Source organism: Echiichthys vipera (assembly GCF_963691815.1).
Source record: "Echiichthys vipera genome assembly, chromosome: 18".
Classification (NCBI taxonomy): domain Eukaryota; kingdom Metazoa; phylum Chordata; class Actinopteri; order Perciformes; family Trachinidae; genus Echiichthys; species Echiichthys vipera.
The window spans coordinates 9,377,120-9,399,862 of record NC_139843.1 but is presented as its reverse complement, the minus strand read 5'-3'; the positions used below and the strand labels follow the sequence as shown (position 1 = coordinate 9,399,862).

Here is a 22,743-nt window from a genome sequence, read left to right as displayed (position 1 = left end):
GCACGATGAAACAGTCACTGAGTTCCCCCTGAAAGATGACTGGACTCATAGATAGGGATAAAAAGATGGCAGGGGATGTATGTACTGTAGATAAAATTTTACCACATCATTGATAAGTTAATACTGTAATGGTTGTGTGTGAGGAAAAACTGATGCTCATTTCTACATTGTTTTTATAAAGTATGTTGACAGTAAACAGCTGTGGCAGGGAAACCAACCACATCGCATCTTTGATGTCTGTCTGTCCATGGGTTGCATGTGAAGGAAAAAAATTAACAGCACTCATAAATCTCCAGGTTACCGTTTCCTGTTTAAGCTCAAAATTAGAAAAATGTCTGGCTTTCATAACAGCGAGACAGTTCCTGTGACATTTGATCCAGTGTCAATAAATGTCAGCGAACAAACAGGTTTTATTGCCAGCAATTTATTTGAAGCAGCGTGATATTGAACAAGAAGTGCTTTTTATGCAAAGATTGCCTCAGAGCTTTATGCCTCTTCTGCTGATAAATTGGAAAACTGCCCATATGGATTTTACGTAGAGCTGGGAATTGGTCGAAGATGAGAGAAAACGCAGTAATCATGACATTTCCAATGCACCAGTTTTATATGACAGAAGAAAACTGCCTAATCCGTGTCCTCATCACTCATCAGTTGTATGCCGTGAGTTTTATGCATTGAAATTCTCTACCCATTTCTGGCACAGTCACTCATTATCACATGCAACAACCTGAGTTTTATGAATTGCATTCCTCTGTGTGAGGTAATTTACTGGGTATTTAGATTTATGTCTCCTCTTCAACCATCATTATCGCCTGCAACAGCACGAGTTTTATGTGCAGCTCTGAGACACGTCTGAATTAACTCAATTTTGTGTCTGTTTATCACAGATCTTACAGAAAGGTATCATTTAGAACCTCTGCTCAGGCTGCTTTGCATATTTTAAAACCCCTCATGGTCGCGGTGGCAGGGCACCGTATAACAGAGTAGAGGGTGGGGTTACCTAAATGCCCTCATTTTACTGCAGAGGGGGGTGAGAAAGCTTTAACTCAGTGGAAAGTGGTTATTCTATATTTGCTCCAACCATACGGTTACTCCACCCTCCACACGTCCCACATAAAGCCACTCCAATATAAGAGTTTATAGATGCTCAACCTCTCCTCATTAGATTTAGACTCTTTGGAAGCTGTAGACCTGGGAACACTTTTAATTAAAATAGAACAACCAGCCCAGACTAACCAGATAATGATCTGTTGACATGAGTGAATGTACTTCATGAGCTCTGATGTGGCTTTGCTTAGCAATGTGCGAGAGCTCGAACGAGTGAATTAATAAATATTTAAACAAAAAAGTCACATTTGTGTCAAAGAATGACTGAGGCAGAAAGACTGCATAAATGACTGTCTTCCTGCGTTTCTGTAAGTGGGTGGGGTCAGGTGGACTAAAATGACTTGGACCACATTATATGTAAAGTTGGAAATTACTAGGTTTGGAGACGTAAATAGCCTGGCCCACAGTGGTAAACACACTGGATGTCAAGGCAGCTGCCTCCACAGAATCCTTCCTTCGTGCCTTCTCAGAGACAAACTAGTTAGTGTGCAGAAAGCTTAAACATTTGGTTTAGAACCAAAGAACAAAGCCACTTCAATTAACCACTTAAAGAGAAAGTAAGGAGGCTCGGTGGTTGTGTTTCATGACTAAAACTATGACATAAACTGTGAATGTTTCATTTTATGTTTGTTTTTGTGCACAAAACTCTTGTACTCACACAAATAAACATGAACCAGAAGTCTTAATGGACCAAAGAACGGGGAGAGCTTAATGTGTTAGTATACTACTAAGGTTGTCACGAGACCAGAATTTAAAACTTTGATGCACTCCTAAAAAATACTAAATAGTAGATACCTATCTTGATACGACAAAAAATGTAAAAAGTTGTTGGCACAAAAAAATAGATACTTTTTCCCCTTTTTTTTACTACCTGGTACAGAAAACGTCACTAAACACATTCTACACTCCCTGTTGTTTCATCTGTGAAGCCTTGGGTTGGAAATCTCATAGTAGATCTCCTTTTTTTTAATAACTTCAGTACTTTCGATACTATTGAATGTACATTTCCTATCATTTTGAAACGTGGTATTGAAAACCTTTTGAAGTATCGACACTTTTGACAGCCTTATTCATAGATGTGTGAGGTGGTGGCTTTTGATTTTAGTGGGGTTGTGCAACACAATGTACCAACACTGACTTTTGATTTATAGTTTACATTACATGCAAAGATTTGTGGCAGACAGTGGATCATTTAGTGTTGTTTACATACCTGACCGCTTGATAGCAGTGTTGTAATGTATCTTCGGCCTTCCTAAAAATCTTCTTATCTTCAGTTTTTCCAAAAATGTAATTAAAGAAAACACACTATAAACCAATCATAACCACCGTATCATGATACGTAGATTCTTACCAAGACACAGCCCTAATACCTGCTGAACATCAGCATGTTAGCATTGTCAGTGTGAGCATGTTAACATGCTGATGTTGACATTTAGCTCAAAGCGCTGCTGTGCCAAAGTATAGCTTTACAGAGCTGCTAGCGTGGCTGTAGACATTTAGTGTTGTTTGTTCAGGAAAGTTTGCCTGAGGTTGTAGGTTTGTCAAACAAATAATCTGTGAAGGGTCTTTACGTGTCGGGGAGTCGACTTGTGCACACTGTTCCTTTTTGCTAAGGAAGCGTTCCTGCATTTGGTAGGAACATTAGCAAAGACAGACTGTAGTTACAAGCAGACCCCCACAAACACTGACTGAAGTGGGATCCTCCATTAGAAGTTTTACGAAGGCGGTATTTATTGCAGGTGAGCTGTTAACTGCGCACTGCGTTGACAAGTGTATCTTTTGCATTGATCTGCCACATCTGCTTCCTTACATACTGATCTTGCTTAACCTATTTGATCATTAAAAAAGATAAATGACGAAGATGACAAAATAGTGAAGTTGCGCTCATGTCAGTGAAATCTGAAACTCACAAGTTAACTAAAATAACGTGTTTTGCAAGAGTTACGGTTGCAGTGTTTTCGTGCCAAAAGTGAGATGTTTCCCAGTTAATGTAAAATAAGGTTTATTGTAGCAAACAAAATGCAAAAAGGAACAGACAGGAACATCAACAAACAGTCTGGCAGACCAGAGTATCAGGGCCTCTTTTTACCACCAGCCAAAGAGACTTGTGTCAACAGACAGACCTGCCGACAAACCTCGCACAATCCTGCAAACCAGCTGCAGTTGGAATGTTTGCATACAGTGGCAGTGTACACATCTGTTTTCACAGAATGGGTCCTTACAATCCAGAGGATGACTTCAAACAGCTTTTGGCCAATTACAAACGTGCATGTACAGCAAACTACAGCATATATGTGCAAGAAAAGTACCCCTGCGGTGGGGAAAATAACCTGTGAAGCACATTCAGAGCTGGAGTCATTATGACTTTTAGCAAAGCAGAAATAAATAAATTAACATGGAACATTACTTCTAAATTTCATGCGTAGAAATTACCTGGCAAAACATTGGTATTTCCTATATCTGCCATGAGCATTGCTATACAAAGCAATTACTGTTTTTGGCTATGCATAAACATTTCAAGTTTCTTTGGTGTAAAAGCATATGTTGCCAACTCAGAAGTTACTGAACAAAAATAACTAATGGAGGTTCTTGGCAGTGTTTGAAACCCACGGCTATCTCCCCCTCTTTCCTATATTTGCTAAGGAGTTAAATCTGGACAGACTTATAGGACAAGCCAACGATACAGTTTGGACAGCGAAAATAGTCCAGAGTGCAAAAACAAAGATAGCTTCCTATTTTCAACATTCTATACCCATATATAAATTCTCAATATACATTGCATCAAAAGTTAAAAGCTTTAAATGAATGATTTGCTCAACAATACATTTTCTTCATCAAACTATTTTAAATAGTAAAAAACTTTAAATAGCACGCTATCAGAAAATATATACCTCTCTGTAGCAGGATAAAAAACCCTAATAAATATCAGTTATTCCAGAGTTTTCCTGTATCAGGGTTTAGAGTCCGTGTCCGTCAAGGTCTATAAGAAGTTAAACACTTTGTCCTCAATCAAACTAATAGACTTATCTGTTAGCATTTCTTCACTGCTTACAAATTTATACCCAAAAAGTTTCAGTGTTGGTCCACAGACGTTCTGTACAACCTGGGCTATTTTGAATGGTAAACTGAACCTCCATTTCTCTACTTGTTCTGAGGAGTTTTTCTGTGTCGAGTAAACACCGCTGGTATCCTTGGAAGCCTGGGTGTTCTTCAGGATCCAGGATCTCACTTGTGGAGTGAATGGGATTCCTGTAAACCTGTACATCTCTGTTGCCTTCCTCATGGGGAACCGAGCAATGTCCTCATACCGCACCAGCATGTAACGCCTACGAAGCCACGATGGCTGTCTGAGGCCGCTCTCAGCAGACATCCTGATGTTGTCGCAGTTGCTTTTCAGCTTTCTCACTTCATCATCATCAATGGGCGCATCCCCATCCATGGCCCACTGCTTCCAGTTCTTGTATTTGGCTGCAAAGGCCACCATGCGCGAGGCTAGCACTGCCCGAGGATCCCGAACAAGCTGAATGAATCTCACGTCAAGGCGTGGGTCCTCAGCCAGAGGGCGGAGGTTTTCCAGCTGGTGCACCCTCACTGACTTGATGGCCCTGTGCTCCTTTTGGAGACAGGACTCAGAGGCCATAGTCAGGTTCAGGGGCCCGCAGCGTCTGGTCCTGCAGCGATAACGCTCAAAAATCCCTTTGATGACAGGACTGCAGACCGAATCCTCACACAGAGAGCTGCTGGACTCCCTGCGGAAGAGGGCGGGGGTGATGTGGTCCACAGGGAGGGGGTCGATGAAGCTCTCCAGCAGGGAGAAGTTACACAGTAAGAGCTGCTGGAGCACGTCGCGGTACGCCTTGGCTGCGGCTGTGGCGTTGGTGCCGCCGGTCTCCAGCGTCAGCATCTTCTCCACATGCCACAATGGCTCAAACAGGTAAAACATGTTGTCGCCCTGCTGGTTGAAAAACTCGCCCACAAACGAGGAGCCCGTCCTGGTGGTGGCTAACAGGAGGATGTGTTTCCTGCCCCTCATCACCACCTCCTGATGCTGGCTATAGTTCTCCAGACGCCGCTTCATCAGCGTGAAGGCAGAATTCATCTTGAGTGAAGGAAAGGAACCATTGTGCTTCAGCAGTATGTGGGAGAAACCACTGGGCTGTAGAGGGGTCTGGGGGGTCTGCTTTAAGGTCAGCTTATCTGACACCCTGAAAGTGCGAGAGGAATGACACAGTTGTATTATCTTTAACAGGAAAATGTCATAGCCATATTATTTAATTCAACATTTCAAGCAGTTTTGTGTTGCCGGAGGGGCATTTGTAATTTTCAGTTTAAAGCTTTGGAAGAGAGAAACACGAACCTGCTGGGAATCACTAAAGCACTCCATTGACCACAGAAAGCGACTTACCTTGAGATAATGTTGTTTTCCTTCTCAATGATAACAAGTGCCAAAAAAAAGACGATGGATATTGTGTATTTGATCCTCATTCTTGGATGTAGCTGTGCCTGGATATGCTTTTACAGACTGCTTCTTAATGGGTTCTGCCAATCTTGCAAATCTCCAGTCGCCTTCTTAAATAGCCTTCCAGTTATTTGTATTCCCCGTTGTAGGCTATGTTTCATCCTGTAAATGAAATAAACATCAACTTGTCAGTTACACATTTTGCACATTTGAGCATGGCGTGAGTAACTACATTGGTCTCAATTCTTTCTGTCGAAACACATCAAGGTATTTGTTTTAACCACTCATGGAAAAGGGGAAACTGACAGACTATTTGCATATGTGACACTGCACTGTAATGCCAAGTCAGAGCTGTGGTTATACAGTACAGAGCGCTTCTCCTTCCCTCGTATCTTTCTCTATTTTTTATATATGAGCACAGCACCACGGTGCAAAACCAACAATGGAGGCATTTAGTCAGAGACAAAAATATCATATCTTTAGGAGGTAAGAATAGAAAATAGCTGAGTGTGCTAGACTGGAATCTTAGCCAGTTCTTCCCACGAGGAAGTCCTTGTTATCTTTAAGTGCACCAGTGCATTTAGGGAACATGCCCACCCACCCTGCGAGACTGAAGGCCGGTGCACAAAAGCTGTATTTATGACTCAATCTTTGTAGAAGTTTTTCTTTTGATTCAATTTTATTTATAGTGTCAAATCATAATAAAAAGTTATCTCAGGAGACTTTCCATATAGATTATATCCATACCAAACTTTATGATGCATTTATTTATTTTAGATGCGGAAAAACTGACGCCACAAAATGAGCGAGAGATTTTGTAATTCAACTTAATTCCACAACTGTGAAGCTGCTTGCTGAAAAAACATCATCACATTGTCTGGGTTAGAGTGATAATACCTCCCACTGATAGGTAGCAGAGCAGCCTGTGGTCCAAACTGCCAGCTGCTGCTCCATGTCAACACTGAGGGGAGATAATTTCAACAGAGGCCCTCAGTGACATGAGCTTCTAGTACAGTAGACCATCTGGTGTCAGGCTAATGGCTTGCTGCTTCCCCATAATATTCCTTTATGCTTCTAAAACACTGACTGACACTGACACATGTCCCAATGCTGAGAGGTGTAACTGCACAGTGCTGAAATTGAAGGGGAAAGCCTGCTCGTCATGGAGCCATAAATTGCAGTGCTTTGAGCCTGTAGGCCGTTCCCGGCTTGTGTCACTCTGTAGAGGGCAGGCAGTGGGTAGTCAAATGAAGATAACAGTGGTTTTAATGATGCCTGTGTGTATTTGGGAATGTCTTGCACATTTCTTAAAGATAGCTTTTTTAAGATAATGGCAGCTCGGCTCAGATCCATGACTAATCTTTGGATTTTAAGGATAATCTCGCCTTACCTCGTCTGCCAGTGAAAAAGTCAATAACACGGCAAGACGTAAATGAGACAGTCTCCACCCTGAGGAAATTGGCTATGTGTTATTTTGATGTGTGCCCACAAAAGTTAGAAATTTATACACATAAAGGTAAGCACACAGGGGGCGTACAGTCTTTTAAAGATCCTGAATCTGATGACTAGGTTTGTGAAAACATTTATGTATTGGATCTGTCAGGTGCTACACACAGTCTACTCAGTGTGTCTTTGATTTCTTGTGCATCCCTGTTAAACGATTGCAGGTCTAGCCTCAGGGCGGACACATTAGTGAAACTGCTGCTATTAATCAGCAGAGCCACAAGCCAACATGCCGACCTTTTCTCTCAATACAGTAAGGTAGTTGTGTGTTTGACACGAAATAAGCAGAACTAGGAAGCCTGATCTATGAGCGTCATTTTCTGAATTCTGATGAGCTTCTTTGAGTTTCTGTTACACGTCAGGATGTCTTATTCTCACATCCTGTTGCAACCTCTGTCCCGGGCCAGTTTTGAAGCACAGAAGCCATTCGAAATGACTACAGTCTAAACACAGGGAATGGTTTGACACTGCCTGCGAAATTCTCTTGAGAGGGAATGGGAAGTTTACAGCTCCAATAGAACACTGTTGACGTGGAACGGCATGTAATGAAAAGGTGAACAGCTTGTGCACTGACACACAGCTTCACCGGGAGGAAAAATCAGCTCTGTCTTGCACCACCATGCCGCATGCCATAACCACAAAGGTCTCTTTACACAGGAGTGACTTTAAACCTCCTTTGGGTTGGGATGGCAGAACACAAACTCCCAGGGCACTCACACGTCACAGGGTCAGTGACTGACCCACTGATGTTACATTTCATGTGGTACATGTCAGATAGTCAGCCTGCACCAAAGGAAATCACTCAGTCCTTATGTCTTCAGTGGTAATTTAACATTGTACAAATACAGTCACAGTTGGTTGTAAGTACACCAACTACATGTGAGTAAATGTACCCTCATAGAACAGCATATTTGTTCTGCAGTTTATTTTCTACTTTCAATCGCGTAGTACACCAAAAAAGATTTGCCCTAATGAATAAAACTGCTTAACTCCTCTTTTCAGTGAAAAAAGCTGATTTGACTTTCATAAAGAGAGATTTCCATGTATTTTATGATAAAGCAGATCGAGGAGTTACATATAACAGCCAATATTCAGAAACAGTGCCTTTAAATGAGCTGTCAGCACTTCCGTTGTGATGTCACAACTACAGTATATTATAAATATATATAGGTAGAAAGTGCAGCTACAGTGCTGTTACAGTCATACCCAACTGCAATGGCAGTGCAGAGACATCAAGACCCAGAAACACTGACCAATCAGAGCAGACTGGGCTTTTTCAGGAGGGCGTCTTAAAGAGACAGGCGCTAAAATGGAGCGTTTGAGTCAGAGGGTGAAGAAAGGTATATTCAGACTGACACTTTGAGAAAAATACGGATATTTTTTCTACATTAAAGTGTGTAAACATGTTCTAGTATAAACCTGAAACACAAGTATGAACCTGAAAAACAAACCAAAGATAGCCACAAAAAAACAATTAATCAAGAAAAAAGTGACGTTTTGTGATTTATATGGTAAATTAGATGTACACTAATTATCTCAGCTTATTGCATCTGCTGTGTAAAGTTAAAAAAAAAAGAGAAAGAAAGCCCACAAGCTGACATTGTTGAATATTCACAAACCACTGAGGCATATGACACTTTTGATCATCTACTCATAACAAAACCGCCACTGCACCATTTATCACCGTGCTATAAATGCTTTTAATAGCTGCCTCTTACTTAATGTAAATCTCATGTGAAGACAAATTAAACACCAGCCAGCTGAACCCACTTTGTCAAAGATGTTGCAAGTGTTCACTTCAGTGTTGTAAATGTAAATAGAATATCTCATTAGACAGTTAAAAGGTATTTGTTTTTACATCCTCTCATATACAAATACAGTGGGTGTTATAGCCTAACAGGATGGTTTGTCTCAATAAAAAATAAAAATAACACTCGAAAATACAAAACCTATGAAAAATAATGACAATATGCCACTTTATATATAGGCTACCATGAAATCGAATGAAGGAAGGAAGGAAGCATTGTTCTGCACTACATTAATTTGATATCTTTAGTTATATATATTAAGATTTTACATAAAAAACACATTAACGTATTAGAAAATGCAATGCACTGTAACGCTGATATTTAATTAGCAAAACGCAGACATTAACATCTGTTGGTGTTTTTTTCATATCAAATGCATTTCTTAATTTTCTTTCCAGAATATGAACAATTCAATTTACAATCATTATGTACTGTAGATACATCAATATCATGGTACAGAATTACATATGCTTACGACCTCACTACAATTTCACACCAGAACCATGTTATTGTTGTCTGTACTGTGCATGTTGCGCTATTGTATCGTCTGTGCCAGTGCATTGAGCAAGTCAAACACTGGATGTGCCAAAATTTCCTTCAACTAAATGAGGATAAAACTGAGATAATTGTTTTTGGTGCTAAGAAAGAAAGGTTTAAAGTCATCCAACACCTTCAATCACTGTCCCTGAAAACCTCAAATAAAGCCAGAAATCTTGGGGTTATTATGGATTCTGATTTACATTTCGACAGTCACATCAAATCAGTAACAAAATCAGCCTACTATCACCTTAAAAATGTAACAAGACTTAGAGGGCTCATGTCAGCTCAAGACTTAGAAAAACTTGTCCATGCCTTTATTACCAGTAGGCTAGACTACTGTAACGGTCTCCTTGCAGGTCTTCCCAAAAAAACTGTCAGGCAGCTACAGCTTGTTCAGAACGCTGCTGCTAGAATTCCGCACTGTTTTTATTATTGTCTATGTTTTTATTCTCTTTGTCTTTCTGTAATGCATTTGAATTCATGACATGTTGTCCTGTGAAGCACTTTGAGTCTGCCTTGTGTATGAAAAGTGCGTTACAAATAAAGTTGCCTTGCCTTGCCTTGCCTTGTATGCACTGTGATTTACTATGATGTGTTTTAACTGACCTGTGAAGCCGAAAGTCAAATTTCCATATTTGTGGACAATAAAGACCATTATTATACTGTGATGGAGTGCATTATTTTCTATCTAATATAGAGTGCATTATAGCATGTGTTGACCACGGCCACTTACCCAAAGAAAATAAGATGGGATGTTTTTAATCATTATCCATTTGTGTGGAAAAAAGTTTCGCCTGTCAGTGAGAGTTATCAGACTATCATCAGGTAAGATCAGAAAGAGGTTTTGGCCAGCGCTTTGCTGGATATGATCATAAATACTAGGCAACATAATGAGTATGGCATGCAGTGCAACAGGTTTAATTAAGGTGGGAGTGTAGGCAGGATTCATGCTTGTTGATAGAATCTGTTTGGGACTATGTGGTGATTTTTCACTTGGAGAAGCTCGATGTGGTCGTGCAGCACCAGGTTGAACTAAAAAGCAGCCTATGCATGCATGATGTTACTATAGATCCAGAGCAGTGACTTAGACTTAGAGAGCAACTTCACTGTTAATCCAACAGGTTGAACAGAAACCTCAATGTGGAAAAAGTTGGACTTCATTAATGCAACAGTGGAGAGAGTCTCTGGAGAGCATGTGCTGCATTCAAAGGTCAAAAGGACAAACCGGCTGAAATGAAGTCATGCTTTCTTAATTTGAAAAAAAAAAAAAACACTTTCCTTCGAGTTGAATGTCAGAGATCCGCAACTGTTTTATGCTGCTGGTGATTTAATTGTACTTGATCTTTTTTTTTTGTTTATTTCTAGGGTGTCATTAAAGCTTATGTTATAATTTTAATATGACTATTTTAGTTGTTTATAAAGTATCATACAAATGAATCGAGTCTGTCCGCTCTCCATACGCACCATCATGATGAGCTGCGGTGTCTGAAGGCTTCCCGCGTCGGTTCATGCGTGAAAAGTTGATGAGGCTTCCCTCAAAGAGCGACTCCGGAAAGAAATGAATTCCATTACTTCCCGACAATATACTTCACTTGTGTGTATCCAAAAGATCCAATCCAAAAAAAACAAGTAGCTCTACTGGTGTTCACAAGTAAAACCTGTGGATCAGATGGACTCATGTTTGAGGCGGCTGCAGGTCAGTGAACTGAATGACAGAGCTGCAGCAGTTGCGACTCATTGAATCACATGGGAAAGTTTGGTCCAAAAGGAGCGGAGCTTCAGGCAGGAGGCGCACTTCCACCACCGCCTCGCAGACACACACACAGACCCCCTGTCTGATGGTCGTTTCAACTAATGAACGGCAACCCGGAAACTATGTTTACAGCAGCCTATGCAAAAATGGAAAAATAGAGCTGCTTTTTTCGTTTTTGTTGTTTAAATTAAAAAATTAGTAAACAAATTCAAATTAAAGGCGCAATTTTTATTCTATTTATTCTTTTAATATGTCATCATTTATTTTACCTTTATGAAGATTTAGAATAGTTAATTTAAGATTAAGAACAAACAGATAATCAGCAAATAAGACACATTTTATTACATATAAGAGTACACAAACTTTGTAAATAATACATAAAAAAGATATAGCTGAAAACGAAATAAAAGGTAAATAAGTTAAATGTGAAAATAATACATGTAAACATAAATAAACAATGGCAATAATAGTCATAATAGCTAAATCAGGTGATACAGAATAAATAATTCATTAAAATGTAAAAATGTGCGTTCACTTTCTTTGTTTTTCTTTCGTTTTCCATTTGAAGAATGGCATTAAGGAAAGTAAGTCAGGTGAGTAACAAGTAAAAGTAAAAAAGGTTAATATTTCAAAATAAAAGCCAAGAGGATACTAGGATACTAGAGGAAAGATGCATAGCAGATAGATAGATAGAACTGTCTGTACCTGCCTTGTTTCTCTGTCTGTACTGTTATTTTTATTATCATCTATGCCACATTTTATTATTGCTTCTGTTTGCTGATGTGCTGTATTTGATTGTCCTGCCCTCATTGTCATTACCCCATTTCTTGTTTTTGTTTTCATGTCATTGTAAGTGTCTTTGGGTCATTGAAAAGTGCTATATAAAAATAAAATGAATTATTTATTAATATTACTTGCTGTTTTTCTGACCGTCTACGGCAAAAGTTTAATATGCTGGTCGCTAAAAGAATGGGGCTTAGTAAAAACTAGATATGTCACCTTGTTCATTGCTCTGATCGGTCGTAGTCTGTTGTTATGCTATCCAATTGCGTGCAGTGGTATTTTGAACTGCATGCGTCTTGATCGTTGCCAGACCCTCTGGACGGACGTGAGTCTCCATCTCTAGGCTAAGAATTAATCACAGGGGGGAGAAACGCCCCCAGTGTGAAAAGGCCTTTAGGCCAAGCTGATGTTTAGCCTCTCTACCGGCAGATGGCAGTATGAGAGTATTTAACTGTATGTCTGGTATGTGTGTCTGTTAGTTCATAGGCCTATAGTTACCCAGGTTATCTATACAGATGTTTTGAATGATGTTCATTTAATTTGCTAGGCAATAAGATGTTTCATCTTCTCTTCTCCCTTTACTCGCCACACTTGTGTTATGCAACTGAAGATAAGCCACATATTTTAACAATTTATTCAGCATATATATCATATACATACTTTCAATGGCATGAATAAGCTTAATAATATTTACATAATTAAAGCCTTCTACAAATGAAAATGATTTAAGCTATGGCTGCAGAACTGACTTGAAAGCTAAAAGGGGAGAACATTTCATGACCAGCAGGCCTAAAAAACATAAAACAGGCTTTCAAAGCTGAAAATGAGGACACTCACGTGGCAGTTTTTTGACTATTTTCAGCCGGCCCCATCACCCCACCTCCTAAAGAGCAACAGCATAGGTGGAAGAAGTCATGGTGGATAAATAGGTCAAGTACAAAACTGTCACCCTGGAGGCTGGGGACTGAGACATGTAAAAGTCTCTTTTTTAAAAAATAAAAAAAAGTGCCTTGCCTTTATGTTACAACTCGTAACAACATGAAATGTAGATATGAAACACAGTATTCAATATACAGTGTGGCAGTTAACCTTCATATGCATGACCTGCAAGTGAAAGCAAGACTGTTATCTAAATATCTTTTTGTAGTTTTTGATTCAAAAAAAAAAAAGAAAAAAACATGGTAGGTCTATCTCCGGTTTTTCATTCGTTGGTTTAAAAAAACCCAACATAAAACAGCCTGATTCTGTTATCTGCTTTTGTTATTTTGGACTATTTTATGTTGCATTTTATGTTTTGTAGTTATAGATGTATTCACAAAAAAGAAGAGTCAAGCACTCCACCTAGTGGAAGAAAATCAATGTGCATCTCAATTTTTATATTGACCTGTGCTTTATGTGGATAATCACAAAACACTTATAGAGGCTGTCTATAATATGATTTATGTTTGATTCAATTAAAAAGCAAATCATTTTGCTTAAGCTACTGGGCTTACATTTTAAGAGAAACATAGGCCACTTTTACTCCACATTTATTTGACAGCTGTAATGTGTTACTTTCCAGATTAAAGTAAAATAGCCTATGATATGTTTTATATATTTGTACTTAGAATGAGAAGAAGTTTAAATAAGCTCTGCCTCGAACAATTCCATTCAATTTTATTTACAGTGACAATTCATAACAATACAAGTTATCTCAGGACACTTTACAGAGTAAAGACCACACTCAATGACTTATTCATGATTTACATCGACCCAACAATTCCCCCTTGAGTTTACATTGGCAACAAAACCTTCCCTTTAACAGGCAGGAACGTCAAACAGACCCAGTTCTGTGGAGGACAGACATCTGTCTTGACTGGTTGGGGAATAAGAAAAGGACAGAGAAAGAGAAAAGACAGACAGGGAGACAGCTCCAGAGATACAAGCAACAACAAAAGTAACGGTAACTATAATAATATCTATAGTAATGTGAATATTACCTACATTTTATGGCAGTTAATATAGTAGAATATTAGAAACAAGTACAGCCAAGGTGATGATTATGGTGGTAAATATGATCAATGATGAGTAGTGGTAATAACAGCTGTGATACAATGAGAACAGTAACATGTCACTTCCTACACATAACTGCATCAATAATAATAAAATAATGATATCGTTTTTAATCAAATAACACTGTGAATGTGGCCATTGTGCATTAAGAGTAGCCTACTTTTACCTTTGATACTGTAAGTTGACTACCTTTTGCTGATAACACATCTGTATTTTAGCTTAAGCTAAAACATAGAATGGAGGACTTTGTTTATGAATGAAAATGAAAATTATTTTCTTGCATTTTGATAATGCTATTTGATTTGATCTGAATACTTGTTCAACCGCTGTTTACATTACAATATGATAATAAAATGCAGCCCGAACCGTGGTCTCATAATACAGTCACGCTTCAAACTACAATTCCCGTGACTCCTGTCACTTAATGATGACGCACAGCTAGAGAATTTTCACGAAGGTTACCAAACAATTGCGTCAGTGAGTTGCGCACTTGTTTGTAGAAAGGTGAACAACGAGCATTGCCCTCTTGGTATGTAACGCTACAACTACATTTCTTGCATTTAGACATCATACATCACAATATACATCTTTAAGGGTAATAGTTAATTTATTTTTTTCAGTTTAAACACTGTAATACCGGAAGTACGTAGCTAGCTCATGTTTGTTAGCTAGCTTTAGCCTAGTTAACTAACGTGGTATATAATGACAACAGAATGAGTTATATTCACTAACTAACGAGTGTTGTTGCTACAGGAACAGTTACTTTTACTCTGTTGTCTAAGTGGCTTTGTCAATATATTCATAAAACTGTAAAATGTCTTCAAACATCATGTAACAGTTACTGTACGTTAAGTAACCAGACGGTGTGTTTATCTCTCAGACTGATACAGGATAATATCTTGTAACCATGCTGGTGGCGAGGCTGACATGCCTGAGGAGTCTTCCTCTCGCCGGGCTCCGTCCTGTGTTGTCACAGGGCTCCTCAGCCCTGAGAGCACCCATCCTGAAGACTTGTGCTCCCCTGCTCCGGCCGCAGCAGGTACTGTACAGTTTAGTGTTTGTTTGTTTACTGTAATGTTGAGACCCAACAGGCTGTCTTTCATGGATCTCAAACATTTCTATACGCGTTCTGATTGCTGCTTTTACATTCCGGCTTTACACAACTTCTGTAACTATGCACTGCTCTTACAGACATCAAATTATGTTAGAATAAACTCTCATTAATCATCCCTTACATCCCTGCACCCTCCACCCAGCTCATGACTCACATGTTACCACAATGCTCCTAACACTATTTCAAACACGCCTGTACCTTACACTATATTATTGTATATATTTTGCACTGATGCTGGCCTCTTTTCATTTTAGTCTGTACAGTTGTGTGCTTTTTTTTTGTTGCTGTGTATTGTTTTGTTTCTGTTTTGTGTGTGTACAACTACCCTATGTGCCCTTGAAATGTCCGTCATGGACAAATAAAGCTTTCTGAGTTTAAATACACGCAATGTTAAATTGGATAGTGGGCACTGAATGCAGAGGGAATTTCACAAATTATACACCAATCCTGAAAATGTTATTTTTTTATAAATTTTGATATGTAAATCTAGTTTGATGCCTTAGATCTTACCACTTGTCTCTAGTGGGTAGGAGCAGATTCTATCCGCACCACTCCCTGAATGTTGTCAGTTTTGATTAACAAGGCTGGTTGTGGAATCCAAGACACATCAACCATACCAGTTTTGTGTAAAGTTTGTTTTTCTTTCACCAGGGTTATTCCACTAAGGCCAGATTTGGGTTCCGCCGTGGGAAGACAACCAGAGACCAGCTCAAAGAAGCAGCTTTTGAGCCAGCAACAGACACCGCCATGAAAAGTAATCACAGTTACATATTACATATCCTAGTTGACCCTACTGTTTCTTAAGACATTTACATAACTGGAGCTTTATACTACGCACTCTTCATTCGTTTTAATTAATTAATTAATTGATTTATGTATTTATTTAAAGGACGATGCTCATTGATCAACATTTCGGTAAATTAGCCAGTGTTAGCCAGCAGGCTAATTTTCAACTGCAGTCCTTTGACAGATTCAAGAAGCCTTATTTATCCCAAGGTAAATTATTGTGTATGATGTTAAAATTACCACAATACTAGATGAATAAAAACAAACTAAATAATACACGCAAAAACAGATTACAACAGTAGAGCAAGCATCGATTGGCTGATTCCTTGAGACATACGTAAAACCAAACAAACATTCTTACCCACCACCATGGATTAGACAGGACAGCTACAATCAGATTAAATACTATCTTACTACACGGTTAAACAAGCCAAATTATGAGTTGGGATCCTTCTTTGACGGCTATCTAAATTGCCATAATGTCAAAATGTACTTTTAAAGCACAAATCAAACATTTTTCAGTTGCTGTGTTCTGTAATTATGTCTGTGTCTACAGTTGACGGCATGGGAAGAATGATTCTGGCTGGCGGTGCAGCAGTAGGCCTTGGAGCTCTCTGCTACTATGGACTCGGCATGTCCAGTGAAATTGGTGCCATTGAGAAAGCAGTGTGAGTAACAGCGTTTTCTACCTACAGCTCTTTAATTTTGTTTTGAAGCACAGGTCAGTAGAAAAATCTCCTTATTTACATGACATTCTGCTCTCTGTTCAGGATCTGGCCTCAGTATGTGAAGGACAGGATCCATTCCACCTACATGTACTTTGCAGGCAGTGTTGGACTGACGGCTTTGTCTGCTGTAGCAGTGAGCAGGACTCCTGCTCTTATGGGTCTGATGATGAGAGGATCCTGGCTGGTAAGCTTTGTAACTCAAGTGAACACAGGTTCTCACTTAAATTAAATTGAAGGAAAATTCACCATGATGTTGGTTTTGTAGTATCCTTACTTTTCAATAATGACTCAGAAGTACATTTTTTGGTGTGTTTTCAAGTTATTAATGGGTTCTAATTGTGTCTAATTCTAATTATTTGTTCTAACCCAGGCTATTGGAGCAACTTTTGCAGCTATGATTGGCGCCGGCATGCTGGTCAGGTCCATTTCATATGAGCACAGCCCGATGCCCAAACACCTCGCTTGGATGTTCCATGCAGGTTTGTAGGACAGTGTGGAAAAGTATTATTCTGTTATTTATTCCCGCTCAGCCCAGTTATTTCTGTAGTTGCCTCAATTGAACACTAGAGGGCATTCATGTAAAGGCTCAGAGAGTAACAGCTTTTGTATTTTAAACCACGGATCTGTTTTGTTGATGTTTGTTTTTAGAGTGGTGTCTTTTTACTTTGTTTATTGATAAGGTGTGATGGGTGCTGTCATCGCTCCTCTGACTCTGCTGGGAGGTCCTCTGATTATGAGGGCCGCCTGGTACACCGCAGGAATCGTGGGAGGCCTATCCACTGTGGCCATGTGTGCCCCGAGTGAGAAGTTCCTCAATATGGGTGGGCCATTGGCTGTTGGCTTTGGAGTGGTCTTCGCTTCTTCTATCGGTTAGTATAATGCAGTTTCACATCATAAACCCAGTCGCAGGTGCACTACAGGCAGTTCTGAATGATAGTTTAGGGGTTTTCAGACCAACTGTAAAGAGTATAGAAGTATAGAAGTCAAAGCATCGTTACTAAATGTCATTAAGTTAAATGAGATGGTGTGTACATTATGCCACGAAAGGCTTAATTAAAGTCTACAGCAAAGTATTAACTGCTGTATATAGGTATAAATTGTCATGAGTCTGTAATGCCTCATGAATAACTTTTACTTCAACAACTTAAAAAAATCTAAATGCATCATCTACAAATCCAATGAGTAAATCACAGCCAGTGTTACTTTTCACACAACCAATCCAACATGTGTTTTCTGTATGAATTAATTTGCATGAACTACATAAATAAGTTGGTGAAATAAATAAAAAGGAACAGAAATAAATAGGTATATAGCTTAATCTTATTATATCATAGCAAATTATATAATAGTTAATTTCTATTTAGATTGTAAAGGCTTAACTAGTAATGGTCAGTGTAATTTAACTGTTAAGTAGTAAAGCTAGCCTTTCCATGTTTTTTTTCCATCCCTATCCTATTGGGGTCTGGAGCCTGGACAGGATGCCATTCTATAACAGGGAATATAGAGACAAACAACCATTCACACCTATGGGCAATTAAGAGTCATCAATGGACAGGAAGCCAGAGAAAACCCCCGCAGACACGGGGAGAACATGCAAGCTTCTTACAAAAGGGCCCCAGTCCTCACAGTTGAATTTACTTTGCCATTTCATGATAATTTAAACATTACATTTGACCATCTACACCTTGACATAAGCATAGCTAAAGAAATCTTAGCAAAGACTGAGTATAGTGTGCACATGTCTTCCCAGTTGGCTACAAGTGCAGGACTAAAAATGCAGATGTGGACAGAAATCTGGAAGTCATGATCGAGTAACATTTCTGTGACGTCTCAATTTATTCAATTCAATTCAAAAAACTTGATTTGTCCCCGGGGGTCAATGAACACAATAGTTGTGTCAAGGTGCCCATATCTACGGGGGTTTGGGGGGGAAATAGTTTCCTAGATGCGTCACGATTCTCTCTTGAAAAATGATGTCTCGAGGAAAAGTCAATCTAAAATTTAAAACCCATTACTCGACATTTCGATCGCCTGTAAAACGTGCGAAAGTTGATTCATCTGTCAATTTTAATGATGTATCATTTAAAAAGCGCTGTTTGTTTTATAAGTATCATGTCGTCAAACAGTGAGAAAAAATAAGTCATGTATAGAAATCGAAAGATGGATCGATGATTATCGCATAATGAAGCACAAGAGATTCTCACTTCTATATCGTTCATATACTATATAGATGTATATGTTTATTAATGGTGTCTTTGCCAAAATTAAAGCACTTTGCCAAGCAGCTGAACATCTCATTAGTTTTTTAAAAAAACGACAGGAAGGTGGCTGATCCATCAGCTATAAACACCTTATAATTAGATAAACAGCTAATCAATTATTAAGCTCTGCATGCTATCACTGTTAATTGGTACTTTTCAGTCTCACGGTGAATCTTCCTCTCTTCTGTAGGATCAATGTTCCTACCGCCCACCTCAGCGTTCGGAGCAGGCCTGTACTCCGTGGCCATTTATGGCGGCCTGGTCCTGTTCAGCATGTTCCTCCTCTATGACACACAGAAGGTCATCAAGAAGGCAGAGACATACCCACTGTATGGTGTACAGAAATTTGACCCCATTAACGCGTAAGTCACTCAAGTACACTTTAAATGCCACTTGCAGAAAAATGTTAGTTATACACCTGTACCACGGTATGGATCTCAATCTCATATGCTTCCTTTTCGTACAGGTGTATGGGGATTTACATGGACACGCTGAACATCTTCATGAGAATGGTGATGATTCTGGCTAACGGCGGCGGCGGCAGAAGGAAGTGAACAGCAGCATTCTGTCTTTAACTTCAGTTTAACCTTCCACAGAGCTGAACAAAATCATATTTTATTCCTAGCAGCAGCAGCAGCAGCATACACCTGGTGTTATCTCTTAGTGACAAGTATTATCTACTTGGTATATACATGAATGCTTTGCAGGAGTGTGAAGAAGAGGACAGCACTCTGGTGCAAAAGAGATAAATCGTTGTATATTGATTGATAACACGCAGAGCTCTTCCTTTGGTTTTGGAAAAGTCTGATTTTATCCTGGGGTTTATGGATGGGTTGAATCTGTCTGTCAGCATCATTTTGCCTGCCTCAGATGTCGTTTGTATTCTTTATGTATTTATTTCAACTTGATGGTGTTTCTCTCTCTGATAAGGATAAAAGTTCAACAATATCTGGTATGCACAACAGAAATGCCAAACGTCAGCCATAGACTGGTCCACACTCGCTGTACAATAAATGACTGTTTGCACTTCTGTGATGGGTCAAAGCAGTTGGCCCTAGTTCATATATTTCTGAGAAAATGTACAATTATTCCAACACTGGAATCCCTCAATAAACAAATCAAAACTGATGTTTTTTTGTCAGATGTTGATATTCTATATTGAAAAGTGGTCGTAAAATCCAGCAGAGGTTGAGCTGACATGATTCCTGCTTTTTTACAGAAGACACTTTGACATGCCACAGAAGGAAAAGCCCTGTTGAGTACTACAAATAATTATGGTTGAATTCTCTTTAGCTGCTTCAGTTTCATGGTCCTGGTCTTTTGAATGCTCGCTCATTGTCCCGCTCAAGGTTTCATTGTTTTCAATTGTCAATTAGTTTTTATTTAATTTAGTTTTGATTTTCAGAAAGTTTTGTTTTTTATATTTGTTAGTTTTACAATAGTTTGTTTTTCTTAATGCTAAGTATAATCTCTCAGAAGTAGGCATCTGAATTTATAAATATATATATGTATATGCAAAATGCATGGTAGGAAAGGCCATCATTTTTAAATCTTTTACTTTAGAGTTTAACTTAAGTACTCTTTCACTACCACATTCAGAAGAAAATGACCCCTGTTGGTTAACAGAAGAGCTGAGCTGAATAGCTTCTACTACAATATTTAAATCCCGTTCTTGTTATTTAATTGTTTAAGACTAGACTGCATGTGAAAAACTACAGTGATTATGAAGAAATAGCAGCATAGCACCATCTTCTGGAGGGTCAAGTCTGTTCAATTTCTGTGGTTCAATGCCCAGAGGGTTGATGAAAATCCATGCAGCCTCTTGTATTTCAGGGAAATGTTATTGCTAAAAAACTAAAACTCAAATGAATTATGATAAATGTCATTTCAGTTTATACCATTTTAGTTTTTCTTAAAATGTGATATTTATAATTTCTATTTTCAGTTTACAGCAATATTGTTCACTGCTTACTTTCATTTTAGGTTCAGTTTTAGTTTTTGGTAACTAACTACTGTGGCAAGTCACCAAAACACCTGCTATCGAAATAAAAAGTTAAAAAAAACAAAAAAGATATATTATCTTTTTCTTCACTAACATAAAGACAAGATGCACATCTGCCGTCATCTTTAGGTGAAATGCATATTTGTATTTTTGGGCTCTGTAATAAGAATATAATTATGGCCCTGAGGTCTATAAGGTCTTATCATTTTGTCCGTCAATTATTAAATTCCTTCCTTCCTTAAATTTAACTCGATCTACTCGATTTACGGAGTTTGAGGTATGATCATATTGGAGGTTTGAAAGAATGGACTAATCCAGCAATGAGATAATCACCTGAATCAGTTGAAAAGCCTCATAGTAATAATTGAGTTTTAGGCGCCTATTATACAAAATGTATTGTCTATAGACGTTGCATTAACATTACAAATATATTCAGTGACCTGCAATACCATCAACACCACATCAAACAATTGCATGTGAGCAGTGTCTTAAATCAACGCAAGGAAATGTTGTAAAGTTGTGTCACTGCTGCCTCGCTAAATTGTGCTTATTTTATTTTGTCATCCACACTCTCAGCCGCTCCGACCAGACTGAAGGACCAGCGGGGGTCCACCTTCTATTTGCCTATAAACAGTCAGTGTGTAGCAGCAGATGACAAAGGCTTAGCGTAGTAATCCTCTTGTCCACCATCTGGCTGCTGCTCTAAAATTAAACCACCAAACCAGGGCACTCGCAACAGATGCTAACATCTGTAAATGTGCAGGTGCTTCATTAAAGCACATAACACGTGGAGCACACATCTGCCATAGCGTGTTTCAATCTCTCCGATCATGTTCACGTTAAGGACACGTATGATTCATTTATACTGTGTATCGGAAAAACCCTGCAGATGGAGGGATAAAGAGGGCAATAATGGATGAGATTGGGGAAAGCTTCAGCATGTGGAGATCTGGCATTACTGAGGATGAAGGTTGCTCTCTGGCAGTTATTTTCAGATTGATGACCAATATTTGGTTAGGGTCCAAGGTTTTTACTGCATGATGTAGGCTTGACGAGGGGTGTGTGTTTGTGTGTGTGTGTGTGTGTGGGGGGGGGGGGGGGGGGGACAGACACACGGACAGACTTTAAACAAGTTCAGTGGACAACAAATAATGACAATGGGTAGTTATAGTTTCACCAGTTTAATCCACAGCTGAAGAACTCTGGATTATCACACAGTGCCACCATGTGATGGGCATTTGTGATTTTTAGTGAATTGTTTTTACAATAGTTGCATGGATTGCCATAGGTCAAGATAGTCACGTTCCTCACAGGAGGGAGAATAACTCTAATTCTAAGATCTTGCCTCTAGTGCCATCATTAGGTCACGGCTTAAATTTGACCAAAACGTTGGTTTATGACTAAACACCAAGTGGCAGCCCTCAGGGCTCAAAAGTGAAGCCAACACAGAAGCGCCAAAAGCTGCAGTCCCTTGGATGGCCACCTGAGGCTGGCTCCAAAAGCTTGATGCCTGCAGACCCCCCCCCCTCATGTTAAAAGGCCCAACTTTAAAGCAGAAATTAACATTTTAACAGCCTGGTAGAGAATATGTTTTTGGTGTAGCTAAGAAAAACTGTACAGTGGGGGTAAGTAAGGGCATGGGCACTCTGAGATACAGGTGGGAGCTGTAACAGGTGTCTAGCTTCATTCGGCCCGCTTAAGCACCTCTTTGCCCATTTTTAGCCGGGAGTTAAGTGTCAGGCACTGCCAATATTGCGACATCGGGAGCCTCCCACATTGAGCTTCACATCAGCTCTTAAGAAACCTACAGATGGTGTCATGGTAGACATGTGTCATATTTTTAATAG

The 22,743-nt window shown here is 39.2% G+C and overlaps 2 protein-coding genes across 2 annotated transcripts; one reads left to right on the top strand and one right to left on the bottom strand.

The window, feature by feature from the left end:
• Positions 1 to 3,205: 3,205 nt before the first annotated feature.
• chst3b (carbohydrate (chondroitin 6) sulfotransferase 3b) lies at positions 3,206 to 11,013 on the bottom strand. Its single transcript, XM_083933340.1, has 3 exons — positions 10,882 to 11,013; positions 5,513 to 5,728; positions 3,206 to 5,312 (listed from the first exon to the last, which is right to left on the bottom strand). The coding sequence occupies exons 2-3, from the start codon at positions 5,590 to 5,592 to the stop codon at positions 4,088 to 4,090; spliced, it is 1,305 nt and encodes a 434-aa protein (XP_083789466.1). The 5' UTR covers positions 5,593 to 5,728; positions 10,882 to 11,013; the 3' UTR covers positions 3,206 to 4,087.
• Positions 11,014 to 14,451: 3,438 nt separating this feature from the next.
• On the top strand, positions 14,452 to 20,022 carry ghitm (growth hormone inducible transmembrane protein). Its single transcript, XM_083932248.1, has 9 exons — positions 14,452 to 14,534; positions 14,886 to 15,044; positions 15,771 to 15,873; positions 16,462 to 16,573; positions 16,676 to 16,817; positions 17,004 to 17,112; positions 17,314 to 17,502; positions 19,085 to 19,256; positions 19,361 to 20,022. The coding sequence occupies exons 2-9, from the start codon at positions 14,913 to 14,915 to the stop codon at positions 19,446 to 19,448; spliced, it is 1,047 nt and encodes a 348-aa protein (XP_083788374.1). The 5' UTR covers positions 14,452 to 14,534; positions 14,886 to 14,912; the 3' UTR covers positions 19,449 to 20,022.
• Positions 20,023 to 22,743: the final 2,721 nt, after the last annotated feature.

Excerpts from the sequence above, each read along its gene's own strand:
- chst3b (XM_083933340.1), bottom strand. The coding sequence starts at position 5,592 with ATGAGGATCAAATACACAATATCCATCGTCTTTTTTTTGGCACTTGTT. Across the intron at positions 5,313-5,512 it reads GAAAACAACATTATCTCAAG|GGTGTCAGATAAGCTGACCT; the intron begins GTAAGTCGCTTT and ends TCGCACTTTCAG.
- ghitm (XM_083932248.1), top strand. The coding sequence starts at position 14,913 with ATGCTGGTGGCGAGGCTGACATGCCTGAGGAGTCTTCCTCTCGCCGGG. Across the intron at positions 15,045-15,770 it reads CCCTGCTCCGGCCGCAGCAG|GGTTATTCCACTAAGGCCAG; the intron begins GTACTGTACAGT and ends TTCTTTCACCAG. Across the intron at positions 19,257-19,360 it reads AAATTTGACCCCATTAACGC|GTGTATGGGGATTTACATGG; the intron begins GTAAGTCACTCA and ends CTTTTCGTACAG.